Source organism: Rattus norvegicus, chromosome 10, assembly GCF_036323735.1.
Source record: "Rattus norvegicus strain BN/NHsdMcwi chromosome 10, GRCr8, whole genome shotgun sequence".
NCBI classification, from domain to species: domain Eukaryota; kingdom Metazoa; phylum Chordata; class Mammalia; order Rodentia; family Muridae; genus Rattus; species Rattus norvegicus.
The window spans coordinates 51,063,297-51,090,916 of record NC_086028.1 but is presented as its reverse complement, the minus strand read 5'-3'; the positions used below and the strand labels follow the sequence as shown (position 1 = coordinate 51,090,916).

Below are 27,620 nucleotides of genomic sequence, written 5' to 3'. Positions count from 1 at the left end.
AACCCCAAGGACCCACAAACAGCAGACTGATATTTCTCTCTTGACCTCACCTCCTAAGATTCTACAGCTTTGACAAACACCACTATCTAGGGTCTAAGCCTTCAAATCATGAGCCTTTGTGGGGGTGGATGGGAGGATGAGAACATGTCATTATATAGTCAAACTGTAACAATGGTGTTTAATACAATTTAATAACCATTACTTAGCAAAGCAGGAATGGCAGGGAATTTGGATCTATTGCTAACAGCAGGCAACTAACCTAACCGAATGACAAAGAACCCTACCAAAAGGGCATAAGATACATTCCCATTAACATAGAAAAAGCACAAAAACAACTCCCTTTGTTACTATTGCTTAAAAAAATTGTCCTAGATTCTTATCTAATACAATAATAAATCAAAAATATTAACTGTATACATACTCTGTAATAGCAGATGAATGTGTTATTTTTCATAAAACTTATAGAAATATAGTAAAGCAAATAAAAGGGAAGGGATGGGGTCTTATTGCAAAATAAATTATAAGATTTAATAGCTTTTCTAATATCAGCAGTAGCCAGTTGGAAAACAATTTCAAAATAACAACCAAAACATAACATACAAATAAGTGTAAGGAAATTTGCCGAAACTGTGAAGAAAGCTGTGCCTTGGGTTTGAAGGATTCAGAAATGATACAGAAAAACACATAGATCAAGCTTAGGAATGGGATGACTACTCTCTCTCTCTCTCTCTCTCTCTCTCTCTCTCTCTCTCTCTTCTCTCTCTCTGCAGTCATTCCTCCAGTTTATTCATAAGTTACATATAAATCTAATTTAAGTCCAATTTGGTTTTTAGCTTGTCTCTAATGTCATTAGAAGATTATATTTTTTAATCAATTTTATAATCTGAATGTTCAACAACCTGAAACTAGCTAAATTATGACATTCAAGTGAGAGAAACAGTACATTGCTCATTTCAAATCATGATTTATAAAATAGTGGCATAAGAAATTTGATGTTTTCAGTAAAAAGGGGTTTAAAATAGAATGATTAACATGTATGTATTCTTATAAATATATTATGTGCACATGTATGTAAAGTCACAGAAAGCGAGGGAGTACAAGACTAACAGAAAGACAGATCCAAAAAACAAACAAACAAACAAACAAACAAACCAATTAACCAAACAAACAAACAAAAACCCTACTAGATAGAATACACCAGGGCATAAATATCTTTTATTACTGAGTGCTGTTCACTTTAATTTTTTCTTTGTGGAATTTTATACAGTGTATTCTCCTTTAATGAAAGAACAAGACACTGCTGCCTTATAAAATACTGATGCATAGGAAAGAAATGAAAGTTTAAAAGAAGCACACTTTGCATAAGTTTTCAACTCAATTGTTAGGCTCATGAAAGCTTTCTTTGAATAGAAACAAAGTACAATGTGATTGGAATATTACAAAATCACACAACACAAAAACTTTAAACTGTTGGAGAGTACAAGATACCATAAAATTCCACGAGAGGCTTGCAGCACGTAAAAGAAAAGGTAGGTAGCCCTTCTATGAGAAAAGCTTTAGAATTCTGTCAGGAAGCATCCATGGACATCTCTCCCCTCATATTCATCCCATCAGATCTCCTATTCTATTGTTCCCATGACTCAGAAGACTGGTTCTTATCAATGGTGCGTTTGTCCTCCGGCTTCCTTTGACCTTTGCCCCCATGAGTCCAGGAAGTCACAGGAAGAAGAACAGCCATGGAGATGCAGTGTAGGCCTGGATTCCTTAGTCCCAGCTCACCCACAGCTGGAGGTGACATCTCCCTCCTGATTCCTGACTCACATTCATCTACTCAGCCAAAACCCTAGAACAGCCCACCCTCGTTTCCCTAGACAACTTTAGATTCCTAATTTCCATATCCATCACGCCTGCTAGAAATTTTTTAACCCCATATCAAGCTTTCAAAACAAAAATTTGATCATTTCATCTTAACCTTCCAACGGCTTCCCATATAACCGAGAATAAAGAAAAACTATACTTGTATTAGTAGCTGGTACCTATAATTGGCTCAACCTCAATTGCTATGATTGGCTGAGAACCAGTTGCTTTTATAAAAATATTCCTTAATTCTTCAAGAATTTCATCTGTTGTATTGAACATTTTCATCCCCTCTGTCATCTCCAAGATCTACCCTCTACTTCATAGCCACTAAACTTTGTTTTCATCTTTTTTTCTAAAGTCAAAGAATCCCTTAGTGAAGCTTATAAACTCTTAGTGTGTAGCCATCAACCTGAATGTATTTGACCTACCAGAGCCACACCTTAAAGAATAATCAATATCAACATACCTCCCCCCCCCTCTCTCTCTCCTTCCCTCCCTCCCTCCCTCCCTCCCCCCGAAGCTGTTGATTACCAGTAGTTCTTAAGGTAGGAGTGATACTTTGTGATTGCTCTCCTCTCTCTCCATAATGGGATTTTCTGCCTATTGAGTTAGTAGACATATTGTGCATGCCATCATAATCATTGTGAGTTCTTATGTGCAACTAGCCTTTTGTGTCTGACAAACACACTTTGTATAGTCATCACCACCTCTGGCTCTTATAATCTTTCTACCACTTCTCCCAAAATGATCCTTGAGCATGGGGAGACAGCTGTTACACAGATGTTCCATTTAGGACTGAGCATAGTCAATCATTCTCAATACCGTAAGCAGTGTAAAGAATAGATTATCTCTATTGGAGTTTCTGGATAGTGAGATCCCATAGACCCCCCTCCCCAAAATATTACAAGTTATTGCCATTGCTCTTGGTTGCCTTCCAGAACTTAATGGTATGAACCTTTTGATAAAGGTATCACATACTTGAGCCACAGGACATGGAGGTCAAGTTGGTATTGACCTAGAAGCTTCAACTCTTCTAGCTAGCTTTCATGATGCTAGAAAGTACTGTGTGCTATCAGAGACAAAATTAAGCATCAGCTTACTCTCTGTGAATGCTGTGAGACAAAGTGATGATCAGATGGCAATATATGGCTATTGATGCAATCATGCCACCAATGGCATGGGAATAACCAACCACTTTCTGGTTAACTGTAAAGCCCGCTCCACAAGATGGAACCCACACCTGACAATTGGGGCCAAGAGCATATGTGTAGACAGGCCATGGTCCCTAGAGGAGAACCTACTACTAATAATCTGTTAATGGGGCTTAGTATTAGATCAACTCCTATGGATTTCTTATTACATTCATAGATTTAGAGCTTCTCTCAGTTCTCATCATAGAAGGCATTTTTGTAGTAGACAGCATTTAACACAAAGACTCCATTGCTTCTTACAAGAGTAGGCTGTGGCCTGTTTATACAACTCTAGCTACAAACACAAATTGTCCATTTGGTAAGCAAACCATTCTGAACCTTTGGTTCCAGACAGACCATCAAGGGAATCTAGAAACCACAAATAAAAGCCAATTAAGACCTTAAAAAATAGATCTACACTTTCTTGATTGATTCCTCTAGTTAACTTTCCTCATAAGAGCTAGTATGTTGTCTCGTGTTTTTGCCTGCAGGGACCCTGACTAATATTGTAATTATTAAAAAAAATATGGTGACCTTTAGAAAATAGGCAAATAACAAACAGCAAAAATAAAAGTTCAAATAGCTTGCACAAATCAGTAAAATGCTTAGGAGATCTGGAAAGTAGGATCAGTAGGTAAAAGCATATACTGTTCTTGAAGAACTGAGTTTAACTCCCATCACGCGTGGTAGATTATAAGTAATCCCTGTAATTCAAGGGATTAATGCCTCTGACATCCAGAGCTACCTGCACTCATGTGTACATACCCATACACAGAGACACACAATTAAAAATAAAATATTTTTGGGCTGGAGAGATGGCTCAGCGGTTAGAAGCACTGACTGCTCTTCCAGAGGTCCTGAGTTCAATTCCCAGCAACCACATGGTGGCTCACAACCATCTGTAATGGGATCCAGTGCCCTCTTCTGGTGAAGACAGTGACAGTGTACTCACATAAATTAAAAATAAAATATTTTTAAAGGAGGAAAATGTTTAGAATCACTGGTGAATATGCACATCCACATACAAATATATAAAGGAATTAAACCAATGTTTAATACCATTCTTAACTTATCAAATGAAAATTAAATCATACTATTCAGTGTTGGAAGGATGTGGGTGTACATAAGCTCCTTCAAATACTAATGACTGGGACTAAAATTTCTGCTAATAATTTTGAAGTATGGTACTGGGGAAGAAGCTCCGTCTATAAGGTGCTAGTCTCGCAAACACAAAGACCTAAGTTCACAAAGACCAAGTTTTTAAAAAGCTAGTCATGATGGCAGACATTTGTTATTTAAGGGCTTGAAGAGGCCAAGATAGGAACATACCCGAAGGTCAGGCAGCCTAAACCCAGTCTGCCAAGTTCTAGGCCAGTAAGAGAACCTGTCTCAAAAGACAGAAAGCACACAATAGCTGGATGATCTGTACATATGCACACACATATATGGAAACCAGGAAAGGGGGTGTACGGAACAAACAATACGGATCTCTAAGAAGTCTTGTTGGAGAAGAATACAATAGGGCATACCCATCACGCATTAAAGCCATCGGTAACTTAAGCATACACTATCTCTAAATAATGCTCCATTTCCCACAATCCAAATTGTAGAAAGATGGAGCCAAGTAGGCTACAGCCTTTCACTTAGAAACTTGGCTGTTGGCAGTTCCCTATCCTGTTATGCCAGATCTGGTTGAATTCTGTTCTTATTTGAGGAAGAGACTTTTAACTACTACTTCTGTTTCACTATGGTCTGAGTGAGGATGACCCCCATGGGCTCATATATTTAAATGTTTGGTCCCCATTTAGTGGAACTGTTGAGAATAGGGGTGTGGCTTTGTTGGAGTGGGTATGGCTTTGTTGGAGTGGGTGTGGCTTTGTTGGAGTGGGTGTGGCTTTGTTGGCGTGGGTATGGCTTTGTTGGAGTGGGTGTGGCCTTGTTGTAGGAAGTTTGACATTGAGATTTTAAAAGCCCACACTAGACCCAGTCTCAGTCTCTCTCTTTCTCTCTCTCTCTCTCTCTCCCTCTCTCTCTCTCTCTCTCTCTCTCTCTCTCTCTCTCTCCCCCCACCCCCGTCCCATGCAACTTGTGAACCCTAAAAACTCTAAGATACAAATCCAGAGCCATGCCTGCCATTTTGATGGTCATGGGCTAACACTCTGAAACTGTATGCAAGCTTCCAATTAAATGCTTTCTGTTATAAGTTGCTTTGGTCAAGGTTGGAGAAATTTTCTTCTATGATTTACTTGAAAATATTTTCTATGCCTTTGATTTATTTTCCCCTTCTCTATTCTTATTATTTGTAGATTCTTTTTTTTCATTTCATAGTGCCCCAGATTACTGGATGTTTTGTGCCTCCTCACAGAATATAACCATAACCAAGACAAGGTCTTTTTTAAGTTTCTTTTCCTGATCTTGATTTAAGTTTGGTAAGCCATATATATATAAAATAATTCACCCATTTCTTTTTGGTTTTCCAGTCTAGTGGAGTACATATTTCTAAAGTATTTATTCATTATTGTCTATATTTTCATGGCATCTGTTATGATGCCTCCCTTTACATCACTAATTTTATTAATTTGGATCTTCTCTCTGGACTTTTAGATAATTTGACTAAAGGTTATAAATCTTATTAATTTTCTCAGAGAACCATTTTCTCTCCATTCTATTATTCTTTGTTTTGATTTTTGACTTTTGTATTTTACTAATTTTGGCCCTGAGTATGATTATTTCTTGTGTTTTATTCTTTAGGGGTATTTTTTCTTTTTGTTCTAAAGCTTTTGACTATACCATTAAGTTGCTAACATCTCTCCATTTCTTTTATGTTGGTACTCAGTGCTATAAACTTATCTCTTAAACCTCTCTTCATTGTGTCCCATAGGTTGGGTGCATGCTCTCTTTCCATTTTCATTCAATTCTAAAAGTTTTTCATTTCCTTTTTGATTTATGTCCTGACCCATTTTTCATTCAGTAGTAAGTTGTTCATTTCCCATGAGTTTGTGTACTTTCTGTTGTTGATATCCACTTTTGGTCAGATAGGAAGCACGAAGTTATTTCAATGTTCTTATATCTGTTGAGACTTACTTTATGTGAAAATAAATAGTCAATTTTAGAGAAAGCTCCATGAGTTGCTGAAAAGATATATTCCTTTGTGTTTGGGTGACATGTTGACAATTTGGTTTCTTGTACCTTGATAAGTACTTCCTTCTTTAGTTTGGAAGTACTTAGAATTTTCTTCTATGGTTTTGTTGAAAACATGTTCTGTGCCTTTGACCTGGGATTCTTCTCCTTCTCTATCCCTAATATTCATATAGTTGGTCTTTTCATAGTGTCCTAGATTTCCTGTTTTGTTACATAGATATTTTTTAAGATTTAACATTTTCTACAACGGGGGTATCCATTTTCTCTATCTTGTCTTCAATGCATGAGATGTTCTCTTCCATGTCTTATATTCTGTTAGTGTGATTTACCTCTGAGGTTTTGGTTAGGCTTCGAAAATGTTTTATTTCAGTTTGGGTTTTCTTTAATTCTATTTTTATTTAATATCTTACACTGTTTTCATTATTGTATTCTACTAATTTTTGTGTTTTCACAGACTTTATTAAGTGATTTGTTTGATTCTTCTTTAAAGTCCTTGACATTATTTATAATTGTTATTTTGAAATCCTGGTCTTATGCTTCATCTATACTACATTCCTCGGGATCAATTGTTGTAAGTTTCTGGTGGAAACGTATTGTCTTTGTGATTTTGTACTGGTGTCTAACCATCTGGAGTTGAGATGACTGAAGTGATTCTGAGTGTTGGTATCTGGTCTCTGTTTGGTGGGTGTTGGGATTCTTTGGTTTATGTTATTCTCCTTGGATATTAGGAAAGTGTGGTAGCTGTGTATTTCCTGGAAAGGGATATTTTTGAGGATCACTTTGTGGCAGAAAGGAATAGCAATGGGCTAGGAGAAAGACTGAGAAGGAACTATAGGAAAGAGATATGGGAATCCTTTCCACACCAAAAGTTGAGATACCCAAGGTGTTACAGGTCGGTGGGAGAAGAGCCTTCTACAAGTGGATTGCAGTGGGACAAAGGATATGTCTTGAGGGACAGGGATGACAGGGCTCGGGGACTCTGGGTTGTTACCAAGAGTTGGACCTCTAGCGAATAGAGTTGAGATGGAAAGAGAAGCACCTGCAAACAGGCTGCTGCAGAGCTGAGATTGGGACTGGAGATGTCATAATGAAGGACAGGAAGGTCAGTAAAAACCACTTCCCAGAGTCCTTTCCAAGTGTAGCCAATGGGGGTCTCTGGTAGAAAGTGTTTCTGTATACCGATGGCTAACACAAGGAATGAGGATGGTCAAGGAGGGAGGAACAGGAGGGTTAGCACAGTGGAACTAAGCTGGGTGCATACCAAGTGCTGGCAGGATCCCTGGGGAATACAGGTAGGATGAAGGAGAGGCATCTGCAGGCAGGCTGCTATTGGGCTGGGAATGAGACAGGAAAGATTATAGTGGAGGTCAAGAGGGAGAGTGAAGATTGCCTGTCTGAGCCCCAGCCACTGTAGCTCCTGGGTCATATGTGTTCTTGCCATAGCCTCCCAATCTGCTGATTCATCAACCTAAACTGTCTCCTAAAGATCTCTGCAAACCTGTTCCTTCCCACAATTTTTATCTTGGCTAGACTGTTGATCCTCAAAGAGACCTTCCTAGATCTACCTCCTTAGTTACAGTGGGATCCTCCTGTCACAAGTGGTAACCATCTTGGCAGCATTAGCATGTATAACTTTTCTCTCACTACAAAAGAGCCAGCAAGATGACTCAGTAGGTAAAGTCACTTGCTACCAAGACCAGCTACCCAAGTTTGATCCCTGGGACCCAAATGGTGGAAGGACAGAGCTCACTCTCACACGTTATCCATGTGTGCACCATTACACATGGACCTGTACCCATATGCAAAAAAGTAAATATACAAGAATGGTTTACAATATAATAATCGAATGTATCTCTTCATTATTCTACTCACTTGAATGAGTGACAGGACTTTGGTTTTCTTGTTTAACTTCCTTCCCTATCTTTTAATACTCAAAACCATGCCGGACACATCCAAAATAAGTATTTATTTAAGCCAAGACTAGTCATGAACATTTATTTATGCGCTTATTTATTTATCTATCTACTCGTTTAGCAAAGACTTGGTTGCTCTCTGTGTGCTAGGCCGACATGAAGTAACCCTAGGAAGCTTAGATTCTAGCAGAAGCAAGAGACAACGAGCCAAATATCACTACTGTGTCTGTGTGGAACAGAGAAGCAGGTTACTGGGGCAGGCAGCCAGGGAGTGAAGGTGAAGGGGACAGATGGTTTCTGTGGTCTAGAAGGTGGCATAGCTTACTTAATCAGAAAGTGGGCGTAGGGCTAGAGAGATGGCTCAGTGGTTAAGAGCACTGACTGCTCTTCCAGAGGTCCTGAGTTCAAATCCCAGCAACCACATGGTGGCTCACAACCATCCGTAATGGGATCTGATGTCCCCTTCTGGTGTGTCTGAAGACAGCTACAGTGTACTTATATACAAAATAAATAAATAAATCTTTAAAAAGAAAAAAAGAAAAGAAAAAAGAAAGGGGGCGTAGCAAGCAGGTTCACGTAAGTCACAACAGTCATTTCTGCAAATGAAGGGCCCTGCTTCTTATGCCATAGTGGTAAGGATTGCAGCAATACGTTTTTCCCCCAAAAGATTCAAAAGGCAAGAAAATCAAGGTCTAAGCACTCATCCAAGTTTTATTGAAAACACACACACACACACACACACACACACACACACACACACACCAAATAAAAAGAGGGTGATTACAATAAAGATCTATCACTAGCATTAACGTTAAACATTGGCATCATTAACATTAACAATGCTTTTAGCAGTATTTATAGTACTCTAATGATATTTGACTCCTGCCCCGGTGCCCCAGAGAGAGATGGATTCCTCTCATCTGTCGTATGAGACAAGGGTGGAGTGACGCCAAGTGCTCCTAATGTGTGTTCACTGAAAATAGTGTCTACTTCCTTCTGAGAAATGTTCCTTCCAACCTTGTGTTCCTCCTAGTTACGGGGGAACTGTCTGCCCTGTGGTGGCTGGCTTGCAGCCCATGCGTAACAAAACAAGATGTTTTCCTAGCCATTTTTTAAAGTATTGGCCTCTGTTGGAGGAAAGGGCGTTTCCCTTCTGCTTTGCAAAGCTAAGGATGTGTGCTGAGCTGCCGTCACACATTCACCCCATTCAACCATCCGAAGTCCAGTTTGAAAAGTGTCTGCTAGCCAGCACTAAACAGAAATCAGATTCTTAAAAGACAAACATGGGTCCCCGTTCTCATGAGGAAGAAAAATATAGTAAGTCAATAAAAAGGTAGTGATAATTGTTTGGGATTGCAGTAAGTTTTCTGAAGAAAATCACCATAGTATTAAGATAGGGAAAGACTAAGAAACAGAGGTTGGTGTGGAGAGTTGCTCTGAGTAGAAAATGCTTGAATTAAGGTCTTGAGGGATGGGGCGGTATCAACCATGCAAATAAATGCCTCGGGAACAAACATTTTTATAGAGATCCTGAGATAGAAATGAGCTTCATAAACCAAAAGCCACCAAAAGGAAATATGCTAGTATTGAAGCACTATAATAAATATCCACACTGGCTACTGATGGTAAGTCCAGCTTTATTTGGGCTTATGGCTCTCATGGCTCAAGACCAAAATTGGGCCTCTGTCAAGAACAGTGCATCAGTGTAGGGGCTACTGTTTACGCCTCCAGCCAGGAAGAATAGGAAAACCTGAGTCTGGCAAGCCTCTTCAGGGCCATTCCCCTTGTTACACCAAGTGCTTCCCACTAGGCTCCCGAAATAGCCGAACCACCTTGTAATAAACAATGTCGCCTTTGGAACAAAGCTCTGTACTTTTGGGAGCATCTTTCAGATCCCACCAGGAAGCACATGTGATTTGAAAGGAAGTAGAGAAAAAAGGAAAGAGTCCCAGGGCAGAGAGTCAGCCATGTGCCTTGCAACACGAGGAAACCAGTGTGCAAAACTGAACCCCCACAGTGAGACCCAGAAGCAAGAGAAGGGCCAGAGTTCCCTGTGGACACTCATGTGGTCCTGTTTTTCTCTACTCCATGACCCACCCTTCCTAGACAAAAGAGCCGTTAAAGAAAGCCTATCTCCACTCCAGCGGGGTTTCTGTCTCTTAGACCAATACAGTCACCACTGGTTTCTGGATGTCTATGGATATGGAAAGGGTTGAAAAAATTCCATTAAATTATAACAGCACTAGGTCTGGATTATAGTTCTCCCCTGTCTTTACATGTGTTTTCTAGTAATCATCCATTCACTGTGCCTGACTTCCTAGTTGAGATGGTGAAGACTCTTGCTCCACTGCATTTTGGTTTCCTTCCTGTACCCTCACCCGTCTCCTCTTCCCCTCCTGTGCTAGTGCCCACTTACATCCATACCGTTCTTCACCCCTGCCCCTGACAGAGCACGGAGATCTAATGTGAGGAGAGTAAATGCAGCCTGCTGAGGACAGTATTGGTGTTGGTGTTTGTATACGTACAGTTCCGAGACTGACTACTCTGAACACGGGGGCTCTAGGCATGTTCTGTCTATATATCTTTATGTACACACACACACACACACACACACACACACACACACACACACACACACACCAAATATAATCAATGAAAAAGAGTCTATCAACTTCAGGGGAAGTGATGGCTGGGGTTAAGGGAAGGTAACTGAAAGAGACTAGAAAGAGGAAAGGGAAGGCAGAAGTGATGTAATTCTCTTTCAATTTAAAACAATTTTTAAAAGCTGAAAAAATGCAAATGGAGCATCTCCTTCACACCACCTGTTCCTTTGCCTGGTGTTAGAACTGACCCCCTCAATGTGAATTTCTAGGCTCTAGAGCAATTTGAGTTCATTTGTAGAAGGTCTTAAACTTTGAAACAAGATCCTTCCCACCCCACTTTAAAAATCACCAATGCAAAAACAGGCTTTCTGGTCTTTCTCTGTGACTGTCACAGCTTTCCTTTGAATCAGCTTCCCGCTCATCTACAGCCACAATTGCATGTCCAGATTAGCAATGCCCTGGTTCCAGGTTATAGATGAGGACACCAAGGACCGGGAAGCTTAAATATCAAGGTCGACATCTTTCTGCTGCAAAGGACACAGCAGAGACCAGTCAGGAGCAGCTGACTCTCAAGCCACTCCTGGCTTTCAGTCTGAATTACTTCTTGGCAAAAACTGCCACTATGCGTTCAGGACAGTCGAGTGTATTTAGAATGAGCTCAGGGAAGAAAGCAGTTTAATTAAAAGAAAAAAAAATTAGTTGAGTTTCAGTGCTATTCTCTTCAATCCAAGATGGAAATTAATTTATAATAACCTTATCTTTTATTCATGCCATGCTGCATGTTTCAGAGTATATTGGCATCCTTTTATTTCTCAGCTAGATGTGAAATAATGGTATGTTTCTAATGGGCTGTAAGTCACTTAGTGCTCAGAGAACATAGCTGTGTCTCGGGTAACTATTCAGGGAAGTCTGCAGTCACAGGGGAGTCACTCTGCTTTCCTTTTGATGAGTCATGATATTTAAAATTCAGAGGGCTGCTGCTGGCTTCAAAGCAGCCCTTTCAGATTGATCACTCCACAGCCTAACTCCATTAGCAGCCCAGGACAAAGAGAACTCATCTATTTTCTTCCAACCTCCTCCTCTCTTCTCTTCTCAGACCAACCTGACAGAGCTGAAGTCATTTGGTTCGCCACCTCTGGCTGTCAGCAATGTCAGTGCAGCAGTGATGGTCCTCATGGCCCCAGGGGGGAAGGTGCCCAAGGACCGCAGCTGGAAGGCTGCCAAGATCACCATGACCAAGGTGGACAGCTTCCTGGATTCCCTAATCCACTTCGACAAGGAGAACATTCATGAGAATTGCCTCAAAGCCATCAGGCCATACCTGCAAGATCCTGCTTTCAACCCAGAGTTTGTGGCCACCAAGTCCTACGCAGCCGCAGGCCTCTGCTCTTGGGTCATAAACATTGTGAGGTTCTACGAGGTCTTCTGTGATGTGGAACCAAAGCGCCAAGCTTTGAACAAAGCCACCTCAGACCTCACAGCTGCCCAGGAGAAGCTGGCAGCCATCAAAGCCAAGATCACCGTAAGTGAACCTAGAACCCTCCTGCCCAACACTGCCAAATGACAAAATGCATGGCACCTTCTGGTGACCTCCAGAACCTGACAATATAATGCCTAAGGGGAAAGCAAATGTTCATGCAAAAGCCCGTCCCTTTTCAATGGGGACAACTTTCTACATTTCCTTCTCCAACACATATGGGCCAAATAAGAAAAACCAACTGGGCAGTTGGTTCATTGATCTGGGCCAAAAGAAAGGAAGGGGGCGGGGGTGATATTGTCCTCCTATAAAGAAAGGAGAGCCCTGGAAATACATAGCAGACCTAGCAGACAGAGAAAAAAATGCAGTCTCAGCTGTTCCCTCATCAGCCAAATTGAAACTAAATGTTGTCAAACCTTTAATAGTGAGGAACAAAAGGTTAAGGTTTTGAGATGTTTTCCTCCTTGAAAGGTACATTGGAACTATCTTAACTTCACCTTTTCTACACATTATTTCCAGTTCTGGCCATTTGTGAAGCTGCCTCGTTTTCTACAGTGTGGCCATAGTGTGTGCGATCTTCACTGTTTTAGCCTATAAGGCCAGCACTTAGCAAGATTAAGTTAAGTAAATGAATAGTATGGTGTGCAATACAGCGGTGCTCACTCCATCCAGAGCTCACTAGCATTTATAAGCACCACACGTTAACTCTCTTTCACTCAAGTTTGAGGGCTTGATGTGACCTTGGGCTCACACTTACTAGAGAGAGGAGTACGCTTGAATTTCACTTTTATTATTGTAACAGATGAGACTAGGCTGGGTAGACCACAGGTAGCTCTTATGTGCACACATGATGCCCTGGGCTGGAATCGCAGCCAAAAAGAAGATTAAAAGTTAGTGAAGTGAGAGGTAGCAATCAGAAGACTTAAGACTGCGTAGTTAAAAAAAAAAATCTGTCTCTACCAAGTCCCACCCCTCACCAAGAAGCTATTTGTAATGAATACCTCTGGGAAAGGGGAAATCGGTTTTCCCTACTTGGTGTAACAACCGCAATTCAGGGCAGGTAGGAAGGCCAGGAGTAGCTGGTGGCCAGAAAATTATCTCCAAGTTTTGTGTTGAGGTTTTTGTTCACGTTTTTATTCCATTTTGCCACTTTTATCCTACTGACTTTTTGTTTTGTCTTGTCTTGTTTGTTTTCGTTTTTCCTATTTTGCTTCCCCCCCCAAAAAGAATGTAAGAGAGAAAAAGAACAGGAAGTTAGTGTTGGTAGGGAGGTAAGGATAACCTAGAAAGAATTTAGCAGAGAGGAAAGAATATGGTCAAAATATACTACATGAAAAAATTAAATAAGTAACCCATCCATCTCAACAGACCTTCAGGCTCAGCTGTAACATTTACTTCTTTGTGTCGTCGGAGCGCTGAGGCTTCAGCTCCCAGAAAGAAACAGAATAATAGTACCTGCCTTGTGGGATTGTCCTGAGGACAGCCGGCAACCAGGTGTGGAGCATGAGCCAGAGGCTGCCTGTGACAATACAGCAAGGGCCTTAGGGACCAGGGCCATCACTCACTATTCTGCCCCTCCCCCCAAGACTGCTTCTTGTGCTGTTGCCCACAGGCACATCCAGTCATGTGCATAAATTCAGTTACTGCCACAATCAAGTACAAACCAAACAATATTCAGGATCTCCTGGTCCTCCACATGCTTTCCAACCAAGTAAGGTTCCTGCTGCAAGTGTGCAGTGATGACGGGTGGCAGGGTTTCAGACTGAGAATTTGGACTGGCAATGGGCTGATGAGTTCATTGATGGTCTGCTGAAAATCCCAACATGGAGGACCATTGCAACCAGTCTCGATGTGTAATACAAATCCTTGAGACTGGGATATCGCTCAACCATGTATTTTAGGCTGAGCGCTCACTCCATAGCATCTTAATAACAATAGTAACTGGGTAAAGAAATTAATCTCCTATCTACTTTAGAAACCCAGAAGTTCATGGACCATTTTCTTAAAACAGGTTGAAATGTTCAACCCCAGGCCTCTCCAAGTATAAAAACCTTATTAACATCCCCATTGCACCTTTTTTTTTTTTTTTGCCGGGGGTGGGGGAAGACTTCCTAATAATTTTCATATTATTCAGTCTCTCCCAGAAAAGTGTAAAGAACTGAATTGTTAAAGACTTGTTACTCAAGTTATCTTAATTAAAGGAACATTTGGTACAGAGGGGATGTTTTAAAAATGTTTATACCTTTCCAGTAGCCAAATTCACATGATGGGCCCACCCCACCTGGGAATGCGAGAAGACTCTAAAAGAACACTTGGCGACCATAGCAAGTGTCCCTTCTCTGCTAAGGCATTTTCTGCTTTTAACCACCTCCTCTCCTTCCCATGCTTATACATACGTCTATTAGCATCCCAAGATCATGATTGACCTCTTGCTACTGCAGCACAACCAAAGAACCAGCACCCATCCTACATATGGTGGTCCCATGGGCCAAGAAGATGCCTTTCCAGGTCCTTTCCATAACCTTCTCCACTCATACATCCCTGCCGTGCATTTACACTTAGACACACATACACACACATAGACATACACACATACACACACACATACAAACACACACACACACGGGGTTGGGGATTTAGCTCAGTGGTAGAGCGCTTGCCTAGGAAGCGCAAGGCCCTGGGTTCGGTCCCCAGCTCCAAAAAAGAAAAGAAGAAAAAAAAAGAATTAAAAAAAAACATACACACACATACACACACACATACACACATACACACACACACATATACACACACACACACACACACACACACACACACAAATACATACACATGCTTTGTTAACAGCATTGGCCTGAGTGATAGATTTGGGTGGTTTTTGTTTGACCATCTTTATTTTTATTTTCTACACCAGTTGAGGCCATCTCAGAGCCTGCTACATAGTAACTGAACTACCTCCTTGGGTCTGTATCTCATACCTGTAGATGACTGAGGAACTTGCTGTCTTAGTTACCATTCTATTGCTGTGAAAAGACACAATGAGCAAGACAACTCTTATAAAAGCAAGCCTCCTAGTTAAATGCTTTCTTTTATGAGTTGCCTTGGTTATGGTATCTCTTCTCATCAGTAAAACAGTGACTAAGACAGTTGCTGATATTGAAAACATCAGATAATTTACATAGAAGTATGACTTCTGGCCACTATACAAACAATCAGAAGCTCCCCATATATCATTCACTGCCCTGCAGTTAGTATCTTCCTGTGGGAGCAAATAGCCGGCCATGTTACACTATGCCATCAGCCCAATCAGTGCCTGTTGCCTGATACTAGACTGGTATCTGGCCAGTGCCCGTTATTATCTCATTCCTTTGAACATTTGACTTCTGTCCATATGTTAAGCTGATATTTCTACTCCCTGGTGTACCTTATTCAGGCAACTGACGGGTCTAAGTTGTTTATTTTGACATCTTCTGAGAAAACTTGAGGCAACCAGTTTTAGATGGCACCTTCTTGTTTCTTGCTTTGTTGCATGAAGTTGGCTTCCTGGGAGCCTCCTCTTTCCTGATGAAGCTGTCACTTATCCCAAACTTCTGTTCTTCTCTTGTCCTCCTACCTCCCGACTTCTGACATCACAACATTATTTCTGATTTGTGATCCTTGTGGCCAAAACTATCCTTATTGGCATCTGTAGCCAAATCTAAGTGTCTCTGTCCATAGACTGATTTGTAAAATTTTAAAAAATCAATAACTTCCATTTATATTATGTGGATGTCTCGATGGTTCACTGAAGATCTAAGTGATAGATTATAATTGTATTTCTTTTATTTATTTATTTATTTATTCACTTTACATCCTAATTACTATCCTCTTCCAGTCTCCCCTTCCACATCCCCTCCCCCATCTCCCAACTCCTTTCTCCTCTGATAGAGCCTCCTGTGAGTATCCTCTTACCCTGGCACAGTAGGTCTCTGAAGGGCTAGGTGCATCCTCTCCCATTGAGGCCAGACAAGACAGCCATGTTAAGGGAATGGATTCTACAGATAAGCAACAGTTTCAGGGATAGCCCCCCTGAAGTTCTTTAGGACCCACATGAAGACCAAATGGTACATATGCTAAATATGTGCAGAGGCCTAAGTCCAGCCCATGGACACCCTTTGGTTGGTGGCTCAGTCTCCGAAAGGCCCAAAATGTCCAGGTTAGGTGATCGTCGAACTTCCTATTGAGTCCCTCTCCCTTCAGGACCCTCAGTCTTTCCCCCAACTGTTCCATAAGAGTCCTCAAGCTGCATCCCATGTTTGGCATATTTTCTTTCTAAAAAATATTTTTATTTTATGTATTATGTGTGCTTGCCTACATGTGTATATGTGCTCTATGCATGTATCCATGTCCTTGGGGACCAGAAAAGGGTGTCAAATCCCCTATAACTGGAGCTACAGCTGACTATGAGCCACCATGTAGAAAACGAAACCTGGGTCCCCTACATTAGCAACAATTGCTCTTAACCACTGAGACCTTTCTCTAGGTCATAACTTAACATTTTTTTCTTACAGCCTCTTTCCCTCCATTGAGTTTCTATCTTTCTTTATTGGTTTCATCCATTATTTCCTTTTATGTAGCCCTCATTATTTATCCATTCTCCAACCACATCCTAATCAAGTCATTATCCTTAATATCTTTCTCCCTTGTCCCTAGTTCAGAGCTCCAGTCAGTGTTGAGGATAAACAAGGACCACTGATTCATTTCTTGGGATGGATTCAATGGTGTCTGAACCCCAGACTACCTCCTTTCTTGGCTTCTCATTTTATTTTTGCTGTAGCCCATCCTCCAGTCACTTTCTCAGGAAAGTGGTATGTTAAGTGAGAAGTAAATTTTTAGAACCGTTACAGTCTGGAAATGTCTCTATTTGCTAACAAACTGAAATAAGGACTTAGTAGAATATCAGAGTCTGAATTGCTCAGTTTTCTTCCTTGAAATGCAGAAGTTAGAGAAAAGACTGAAGGAGCTGAAGGGGTTTCCAACCCCATAGGAAGAGCAACAATGTCAATCAACCAGAGCCCACCAGAGCTCCCAGGGACTAAACCACCAACCAATGTGTACACATGGAGTGACCCATAACTCCAGTCACATATGTAGTAGAGGATGGCATTGTCAGCATCAATAGGAGGAGAGCCCTTGGTCCTGTGAAAGCTTATTTCCCCAATGTAGGGGAATGGCAGGGGGTTGAGGTTGGAGTGGGTGGGTGGGAATGGGAGCATTCTCACAGAAGCAGTGGAGGGAGGGGGAAGGGGTATAGAAGAGGGGGGAAAGGGGATAACATTTGAAGTGTAAATACATAATATGCAAGAAAAATAAAATTTAAAAAATGTTAAAAAGAGGAGAAACGCTGAACAATTTCAGCTCTAGTCTGCTGAGCTGCCAGCATCCTGCTCCCCTTTCCAGAATCCCTTTGACTTTATTATTCACAGTACCCGATGCTCCACACTGATGTATTTAGCTTTCATTCTTTATTATGTATTGACAATTTCATATATGTATGTTATGAATTTTGGTCATTTACACACATGCTTATTTACAACTCTGAACTTTCCCTCTCCCACTGAAACTCCTACTCCCTGCTCCTGCTTCTGTGTGTGCATGCTTTGTGTGTGTGTGTGTGTGTGTGTGTGTGTGTGTGTGTGTGTGTGTGTATCATTGAGTTTAACTAGGGTTGATTGCATGAATATAGATAGGGTTATTTACTTATCCACAGTGGCTACTGTGTTGAAGAAAATGACACCCCTCCCCCAGGAACTATTAACTGTCAATAGATCCTCAGAGAAGGGTGGACCTTCATTAGCCCCTCTCTTATCCATCATGAAATGATAACAGGCTCAGTCTTGGACAGGTCTTATACATTAACCACAACTGCTATGAGTTTGAATTGAACAACCATATGATATCCAGAAGACACTATTTCATAGCACAATTGCCCTTCTTCTAGCTTTTATGTTCTCCTACATCACCACACACACACACACACACACACGCACACACACACGCACACACACACACACACCCCACTTCTGCAATGCTCCCTGAGTCCCAGAGGAAGTCTTATCAATGTCTTTTTTAGGACTAGATAGTCAACAATCAGTTAACTTTCGGTGCTTTGAGCAGTTAAGAATCTCTATGCTGACCACCACACACCACCAGAAGAAGCTTCTCTGACAAAGGTTGACAGCAGCATAATCCATAGGTATAAATATTTAGAAGATAGTTCAACAACATGTCCAGTTAACAAAATAGCAGAGCTTCAGGTCATGGAATTTTGGCCAGGTTTACAGTATGAGTTCCCTCCTGTGGAGTAAGCTCCAATCTAATCAGAAGGCAACTGGTTACACACACACACACACACACACACACACACACACACACACACACACACACCAGTAGCAGTCATGCCATTATTGAACCAGTGGTCACATTTTGTTTGGCAGGTTGCAGTTTGAAGGGTTCACAGCTGGGTAAAAATATTAATGACTTTTCCCTCCCAGTGCAGCCAGCTTGATACCTTCCAGGACTATGAAAGCTAGCCGGCAGGGAAGTTTCCAGGTCAGCCCTAGCTTGATGCTCTTTATCCTACAGCCAAAGTTTACGGTATCTTCAGCAATAGGGTATTACCATCTGGCTCTGGTGTACAAAGGAGAGGAATGGCAGTAGCCTACATTATTTTGGATGAGTTCTGGGGCCTCCCTGACCAATGGCTTTTAGTGCCATGCCTTGGCACTTAGACTTTCACTTTTAGACAATGGTTTCCAAGAGGAGTATTATCTACCCAATGCAAGATATCTTCTTTCAAAGCCTTAATTATATATTTAGTAAGCTTGCATTGCAACATAGTAGATTTCTGTACTGCTTTTTTGTACCTCCTTAGTTTGAGATAAGCCCTACCCCACCTTCTTGTCTTTCCTGTCTACTTCCCAACTTCTATCTTCACTTAAACACTTCCTCCTCAAATACAGCTCCATCTTTTTCATGTCAACTGTTTCTAATATCCCATTCTTTTATATTATTCATGCTGACATAGGAGACCTACAATCTTCACCTCTAACATATTGTTTTCTTCTTAGGCAATCTCCCTTCCATTTTTTTTTTAATCTTATCTTCTGTAATACAGGTAGATTGGATGTCCTAACTTTGTTCTCTATTTTCCCTCATCTTTTGTCACTTCCTTTTCCCAGGCTTTCTGGGAGATTTCTGAATCTTCGTGTAGTTTCTTAGATCATCTTTATTACCCACACTCGAATCACTACTTTTTGTTTACTTTGTATAACTGTTTCTTTATTGTTTGTATTATTGTTTGTTTACTTTTGTATTACTATTCATTTGCTGTTTCTTTACTGTTTGTTTACATTAAGAGTAAAATGATAGAGATTCCCAGTAGCAGTTTTGCTCTCCGCCCATTTAATAAAATTCTGTTCTCATGTCGAAGGTGAAGCACCTTGGACCTGGCTGAGAACTGGTCGTGAGGTCTTCAGTGCTGTTCTTGTTGCTATTTGAAGTTCTGTCTTTTCCTCCCACCATTGTTTACTTTAATCTAGGCATTCGCTAACATCTTCTGTCTGTTGTGCCTTGGACAAAACTAAGATACCACAGCCACTGCAGTAATGAGCACGGCAGCTGTGATCATCTGTGGAAAACCTACAAAGATGTGAAAGCTGGAGGGGGGTTGGGAGGGAAGAGGGGCTAGAAGGAATAGGAAGATGGGGGAGGATAATGGGGCAGAAATAATATGTTCATAGTACACTGTACCTAAGTCAGAAAAATGCCGACAATTCAAAGAAAAGCTTTTTAAAAGCTGGTATTAACTCTGCAGATAAAGACAGCTCTAACTGATAGGATTCCTTCCTAAGATCAGATGAGGTGTGCCGGATGCACCCTAACTACCTGAAGCTCTCTTTCATGGCGATGCTGAATTCTACACTTGGGCAGAGATACTCGTTGGGATACTAATAGGCTCCTGTTTGCTCCCCACCCTGTCACACTTCCAAAATCTCCACTTGCTGGAAGGCTGTACAGATAGATGCCACCTCTGGTGACCTGTGGGAGCCACAGTCTCCTCGCCTACAGTCTCTAGCCATCCTACAGTCCACTGGTACAGTCTTCCATCATCTTACTGGACGCTCCCACTCCTGAATAACGCCCACTGATTCACAGCGCATAGAGCTTATGCCTGTGTAATTGCTTCCTAGTCACGTCAGCAACAGTTTGGGAAGAAGAGGAGATGATGGGTGTGCTCAGTTTATTACTGTTAACCCCATGCCTTGCCCACTTCTTTTTTAATGTGTTCTGTTGTATAAGTTCAGAAACCATCTACGTATCTTACACCATAGCAAGAGCCCAAAAGGCAACCTAGATTTCAGTTACTGCACAGACAGGTGCTGAGGTATCTGCTGTGCATCCCTGTGTGGCCGCCTATGTGAATGTGCACTCTAAAGGTGACATTAAGGTGACTTAATTCTTGCTAAATTTGGGGGAAAAAATGAGGCTATAACTTTCCTAAAACCATCCTGCCCTTTCTGATGATGAGGTAGAATTTATGAGGGATAAGTAATAATTTCAGCAGAAGGCAGCCAGCCCAGCCTCATCCCAGTCGGCACATATGGTCAGTGGCACTCCCAAGTCCACTCTGTGCCTGCAGCCATATTCTAGTTTCTCCAGGTCTGATGTGTGTTTGCCTCCAACAGCAAAAGCTGTGCTTTGTAAACTCACTGAAATCCCCCTCCTCCGAGCACAAGGAGAGGTGGGACTCACATCATTCCTCTGCTGCGTTCCCATCTCACCTCATTGCCTATACACGTCAGAGCTCTTAGCTTTGACTACACTTCTCTAGGCTTCTATCTCGTGCTCCCCACTGCAGGAAAAAGCTGAGGTTGTCTCTGGGCACTCCTGGGATCACCCTTCACTGGGCTTCCTTTCCTCCTGCTTCCTCGATGTCCTTAGTCACTTAGCCTTCCCCTGCCCAGGATTTCCTTCTAAATTCTCTTCCCACAAAGCTTTATCTCAGAAGCACTAGAGGTAGCTTGTAATTACTGGCCGACTCTGTGTCCCTTCCTCAACAGCACCTTAATGAAAACCTGGCAAAGCTCACCACCAAGTTTGAGAAAGCAACAGCAGAGAAACTCAAGTGTCAGCAAGAAGCAGAAGTGACTGCGGGCACCATTTCCCTTGCAAACCGTCTGGTGAGTGTGAACTCTAATTACATTAGTGGTGCTTGTCAAGTGCCTCAGAGGTGTGAATAGATGAGCTCAGCACAGTGCAGCTTTGGCTCGCCTGTGAGAGGGAGAGAATATTAAAATGTGCAGAGATGCTGGGACTGTGACCTGAGAAGTGTGGGTACTCAGTCTTCTCTGTTCAAAGCCAATTTCATAAGGAGGTAGTTAAACCAGGGAGTACACTGGATCTACCAGATAGCTGGCATAGGCATGGCCATGCTTCTCCGATATACATGGGCCAGAGGAGCTGTCATATTGTGGGTCAATCCTAGAGTTCTTGTCCATGTGTGAGATTAGCGACTAAGAAGCAGAAAGGAAAGACTGATCCTAACATATCTGAACATGACCTTATTCATGCACACCTGTGTATACACAAAGGGAAATATGGGAGAGAGGAGCAGGCTCTAATCCTCCTGAGAAAGCAAGTCTAAATGTTAGAACAAAGGTGTTGCTTTTAGGACATCTGTAGCTATATAACAAATTAACACACACACACACACACACACACAAATTATCCAAGGGGCAATTTATATATATATATATACACATATATATGTATATATAATGTATATGTATATATGTATATATATATGTATATATATGTATATGTATACACACACACACACACACACACACACATATATATATATATATATATATATATATATATATATATATATATATATATATATGCTGTCATTGGTTGGGATAGGAGAGAGTTGATACCGGTGGGGGTAGGACCAGGGGAAGGTACAAAATGAGTTAAGTGGTGTTGCATGTCTCCTGAACTTTTTGCCCAGTGTTTTAGAGGGTTACAGTACATATTGTTTATAAGACCAAGACTTCCCTTCTTGTTTCATAGGAACTGTTTTGGAAAATAAAATAGTTCAGTAACAATTCTACAATATTTCAGAATTTTGTGGGGGCAGGGATTTGGGTAGAATTTAGCTTTCTGTGTTGTCTCCATGCCTGAGGAATTCAGTGTTACTCAGCCCTGGGGCTGGGCTAGATTGGAGAATGACTTCCTTCTCCTGGTAGGTACCTTAACAGGTAAGGCTATTAGGGTGGACTCAGAAGGTTCTCTCTCTGTGTCTACATGAAATCTCTCTAGTAGAGTCATTGGCTAGGACGGAAAATCTCTGGTGACTCTAGTAAAGTATATGCTATCCCAGGACTCTATAAGCCAGCATTTCAAGAGATGGATGTCACTTCTATAAAGCCTGGAACCAAAATCCAGCACAGTGCCAATCACTCTAACCTTAGTCCATCAAAATAGTTACAAATTGAAAGGTCTATAAATAGACCACTATTACTTTTGAAATAGACAACTGCTAGCCTACTATGTGCTCAGCCTATTAATTCTAACCTGCTTTTATAAGGGCAATGGAACCAACCTTACCATGCTTTGCCCTTCTTTCTTTCTTTTTTCTTTTTTTTTTTCCAGAGCTGAGGACGGAACCCAGGGCCTTGCGCTTTCTAGGCAAGCGCTCTACCACTGAGCTAAATCCCCAACCCCTGCTTTGCCCTTCTTATGTAATCAGCTTTTATAACCTAAGCTAATACAGAGCTTTAATATTAAACTGTGTGTTCCCATGCCCACAACCCATAATCAGCTATGTGCAAATAGACAACCATTACTTCTGTCTTCTGTCTGTTTTGTTTTGTTTTGAGATGGGCTCTTACCCTGTAGTCTAGACAATCCTCCTGCCTTGGCTTCCTAAAGTCTTGAGATTACAAATGAGAGCTGCCATGCCTAACTTTTGATGAGTGGTCAAAGAATCTGTGGCCTTTTAACGTTTCTCATGGCTTGCCTTTCTAGCCTCCCCAGCATGGAATACTGGAGATGAGCTTCTGCTGAGAGCGAATGCTCTTAGGCCTTGAGCCTTTGCAGCACTAGCTTCACCAAAGTAGAGAAATATATCAAATTTCTATCCCAGCCTATTTCAGCTACAGCCATATTCCCTTTAATCAGTAGTAGCCCCCACTGGACTGAGCCATGGTTTAGTGACGATGTTAGACCTCATGTTTTTCAGTTGCTGGGTGTGCTGATGTTGCATTAAGACAAAGAAAATAGAAATAAAAGAGAGGAAGGTTCCTCTTGGAGTAGTTTAGACCAAGAATGAAATGAGTAGGATTTCTCACCTCTCTCCCTATGTCTTCCGTGTCTCGAATTTCTGCTCTGTGGCCTGTCTGTTGCATTTATCTGATCTGTACATTTTGTCTGTCCCTAACAAAGGACTTTGCTTCTTGTTTATTGAACAGAACAGAAATCAATGGTATGGGAAATGAATGGGGGATATTTTTCAACAGAAATCTTTAACAGAATTTTATCAGAAAGAGGTTATGTCACTGACCATGACTGACCCAGAATAGCTCTCAGAACCTCGCAGATGTATTATCCAATATCCATATGTTGTTCCCAATATTTATTGGATATTTATTTTAAGGTTTTTAATCTGTTGGCTGCTTTCAGCAAATAATTACCACAACATTCACACATACCTATACTTCATTATGAGTCAGGGGCATGGGAGTACAAATTTAAGATTAAAGCTTTATGTTAGCTTGGGTAAGCAGGGCAAAACACGGTAAGGTTGGTTATATTGTTCTCATAAAGGCAGGTTAGAGTTAAACAGGCTGAGCACATAGTAGGATAGCAGGTCATCTACCTAGACCTAAACAGTCTCAAAGCATATTATCAGTTTAGATGCAAGGACAGGCAAAAAAAAAAAATGTGTCTCCCCAATTGCAGGCGGGACAAGCTCCTTATGCAGCCATTAGATGATCAGTTTTATAAAAAATAACTTGATTTGGAGAAGGCACTTCTCAGACATGCAAGAAATCAAGCGAGATCTGGCTGGTCTGCCTCCCATCTAGCTCTTTACCTGGCTCCCAAAACTCAGCACAGCCTTCTCCCTCGCTGGGGCCTCCTCCGTATATATTTCCATGGAAGGTTGTGGGGCTGGGCATATGGATGTATGGACACGAAAACAACTTCTGGCTCTACCAACAGAGATTCTGTAGAGAAACTTGGACTTCACTGTTCTAGTCTAATGTGACAGGGCTTTGTTGGGTTGGCAAGTCCCTTCTGCCTCTGTCAGCTCTAACAATATATGATATTCTCCCAAGAAGAAAGATGTCTTCCAAATGAGCCAAGCCAGTTGAGATGTGTTCTGTGGTCCCTGTTATTTTGTATGCACTCATATGTATACACCTTCTATCACTCCCTTGATTCACCCCCATTTCTCCATCCACTGGGGAATTATTTAAGGCACATGAACCTGATTTTATTTTCCTATATCAAGCACTTAGGGAGGAGAAAGAAGAAAAAGCTAATTTTTGAACATGCCTTACAGACAAGGCACTATGCTGAGTGGAAACATACAGGAATGTGTTTCACAACATTCCTGGAGTTGGTCTAGCTGTCTCCACATGTAGAACAGGCAGAATGCTGCAGCCTGCATTCAGAACCGTTACCATTCCACAGCCTATGTGATACACAGCGCAGAGTAGGGGCTGTGTGCTGGAGTGTCACCTGCCACCAGAACATGGCTTATTGGAAGGGCTGCAAGACGCACAATGACTTACTGAGACTTCTGTGGGCACATGGCATGTAACCTCCTTGATAGAATACATGGCTCTGTGGGCTCCATCTGATGCTTCTGTCTCCTTTCTGCCTTTTAAATGGTAGGTTGGAGGACTTGCTTCTGAAAACGTACGGTGGGCAGAGGCCGTGCAGAACTTCAGACAGCAGGAAAGGACATTATGTGGTGACATTCTGCTTACTACAGCCTTCATTTCCTACTTGGGCTTCTTTACCAAAAAGTACCGAAAGAGCCTCATGGATGGGACCTGGAAACCCTATCTGAGCCAACTGAAAGTACGTATGGCCTGAATTTGTCCTGTGTGTGCCATTGCGATCCTATGACCATAATAACTCAAACCTTCATGTACTCAAAGCTTCATGTATGCACTGCCACTCCAATCTGAGCATCAGGCATGGGACATACATGCAACATTCCCTTAGTATATTCTTACCCTGTAGTCTCATCAGTTCCCAAGCACTACCCAAAAGTTTAAAGTGTCCTACATGCCACGTCAGGGGAATGCAAATGCCATCATCCCAGGCCAGAATGGCTTCAGTATGTCACAGGACGATAGTTAGGTCCACTGGATCTTTAGCAAGAAGAGTGAGCACAACTCACATTGTACCCTTAGGTGTATCCCAAAGTCCATTCACAATTATAGCCCTAGAATGGAAACTATATTTCCATATAGTGATGGGTGAGTTTTCCCAGATCAGCTCATAAAATTCTGAGCACTTGATAATTTTGACGGACTGGTTTAAAATGGTTACAATCCTGGGAATAGCACAGAGACTAGTTCATCAGTAACTAGTGGCACTAGTTGTGTTAACTCTTTCGACTGACAGCACTAGTTGAACTGTGATATCATTCATCATGAACTCATGGAGGAAGAAGTGCCAATCAGAGAAGATGAATGGCTCTTAGCAGCATAGAGGGGTTGGGCTTGTTGGAGACTCATAAGTGTTTTGTGCCGCACACTCCTTTGGCGGTGTCTTAGCCTGTTTTGGGTGCTATAACAGAGTGCTGGAGAGCAGGTGATCAATAAAGAACTGATATTTACTGGTTCGTGATGCAGCAGTCTGGTAAGTCTGCTGCAGACCTCGGTATGTTGACATCCCATTACAGAAGGCAAGAGAGTAAGAGCCAAGGACATAGATGAAACCAAATTCACATCTGTGACCCATGATCACAGGACCTAATTCACTCCCATGGTATCAATGGGAACCATTGATAGGGTAGAGCCCGCAATGAGCTGCTCACTGGGGATTAAGTTTTTAGCACCTAGGTTTTGGGGAACACATTCAAACCACATAAAACAAAGACTGGCAAAGTCTATGAATCCCAGAACAATGTTTTATTCATAAGATTACAGTGAAAAATATGGCAAAGCACATTTCTGGTTTTGTTTTATTTAGTTTTCTCCACAAAGCTCAGGCCTATCTCAAACTAACAATCCCCCTGTCTCTGCCTGGCTACATAAAGCTTCTCCAAGGAAATAAGCCATGTGGTATTCTTATCCTGAGATCAGAAATGTGTTTTAAGCTTGGTAGAGTATCATTTATATGTAACATCTGTGTAATTACAGCAGTTAGGGAGGCTGAGATGAGGAGTGTGAGTTCAAGGCTGGCGTGAGCAACATAGTAAAGATGTTGGAGGGAAGGAAGATTAAAAAAGAGTGTGTCTTAGTTAGGGTTTCATTGCTTGTAAGAGACTCCGAGAACACAGCAACTCTTATAAGGACAGCATTTAATTGGGACTGGCTTACAGATTCAGAGGTTTAGTTCATTATCATCAAGGCAGGAGCATGGTAGCACCCAGGCAAACATGGTGCAGGAGGAGGCAAGAGTTTTAGATCTTCATCTGAAGGCTGCTAGAAGACTGGCTTCCAGACCGCTAAGATGAAGGTTCTAAAGCCCATGCCCACAGTGACATACCTACACCTACTCCAACAAGGCCATACCTCCTAATGCCCTGGGTCAGGCATATTCAAACCGCGGGGTGGGGTGGCGGAGGAAAGGAGAGAGAGAGAGAGAGAGAGAGAGAGAGAGAGAGAGAGAGAGAGAGAGAGCTTGATACTATTTTATGGGTCATCTGTTTCCTTCTTTTAACCTTGTTTAACCTTTGACATTGTGACATGATATTCTCACCTATAAATTTCACACTCTAGATTCATGTGATTGAGCTGAAAAAAAAAAAGAAACTCACAAAAATGTCACCATGTTTTAAGTAAGTTGATGACTTTTGGAAGACCACATTCAAAGCTGTCCTGGGCTGCCACTTGAACATACCTAAAGGAAAAAGAAATGGTGTAAATGGTTTTCCTGAGGTAGCTAGGCAAAACTGCAAAAGACAGTTGAATCAAAGAGTTTAAGTGGTGTTAAGTCTAAACCTTAAAACCATTATTCTAAATTAAAGTGGCCAAACACAAAAGGTCACATCTTGTATGATTCCATTTTTATTAAATATCCAAAGTAAGAAAATCTATAGAGACAGAAAACATATTAGTAATTGCCAGGAGCTTACAGTAGAGAGACACAGGGAGGGATTGTTTAATGAGTCCGAATCATCCTTCGGGGCCATGAAAATACCCAAGAGTAA

At 41.5% G+C, this 27,620-nt stretch overlaps 1 protein-coding gene across 16 annotated transcripts in view; it reads left to right on the top strand.

Annotated features, from left to right (window-relative positions):
* The window catches only part of Dnah9 (dynein, axonemal, heavy chain 9), a 367,182-nt gene that overhangs the window by 273,061 nt on the left and 66,501 nt on the right, over positions 1-27,620 (top strand). For all 16 annotated transcript variants that reach the window (XR_005490291.2, XR_005490292.2, XR_005490293.2 and 13 more), the window contains 3 exons: positions 11,804-12,229; positions 21,283-21,402; positions 25,127-25,315. Coding sequence is in view for 13 of the 16 variants with exons in the window: in NM_001427097.1 (NP_001414026.1) it covers positions 11,804-12,229; positions 21,283-21,402; positions 25,127-25,315 (735 nt within the window). In the remaining 3 variants the exon portion in view is untranslated. The remainder of the gene's footprint in view (positions 1-11,803; positions 12,230-21,282; positions 21,403-25,126; positions 25,316-27,620) is intronic.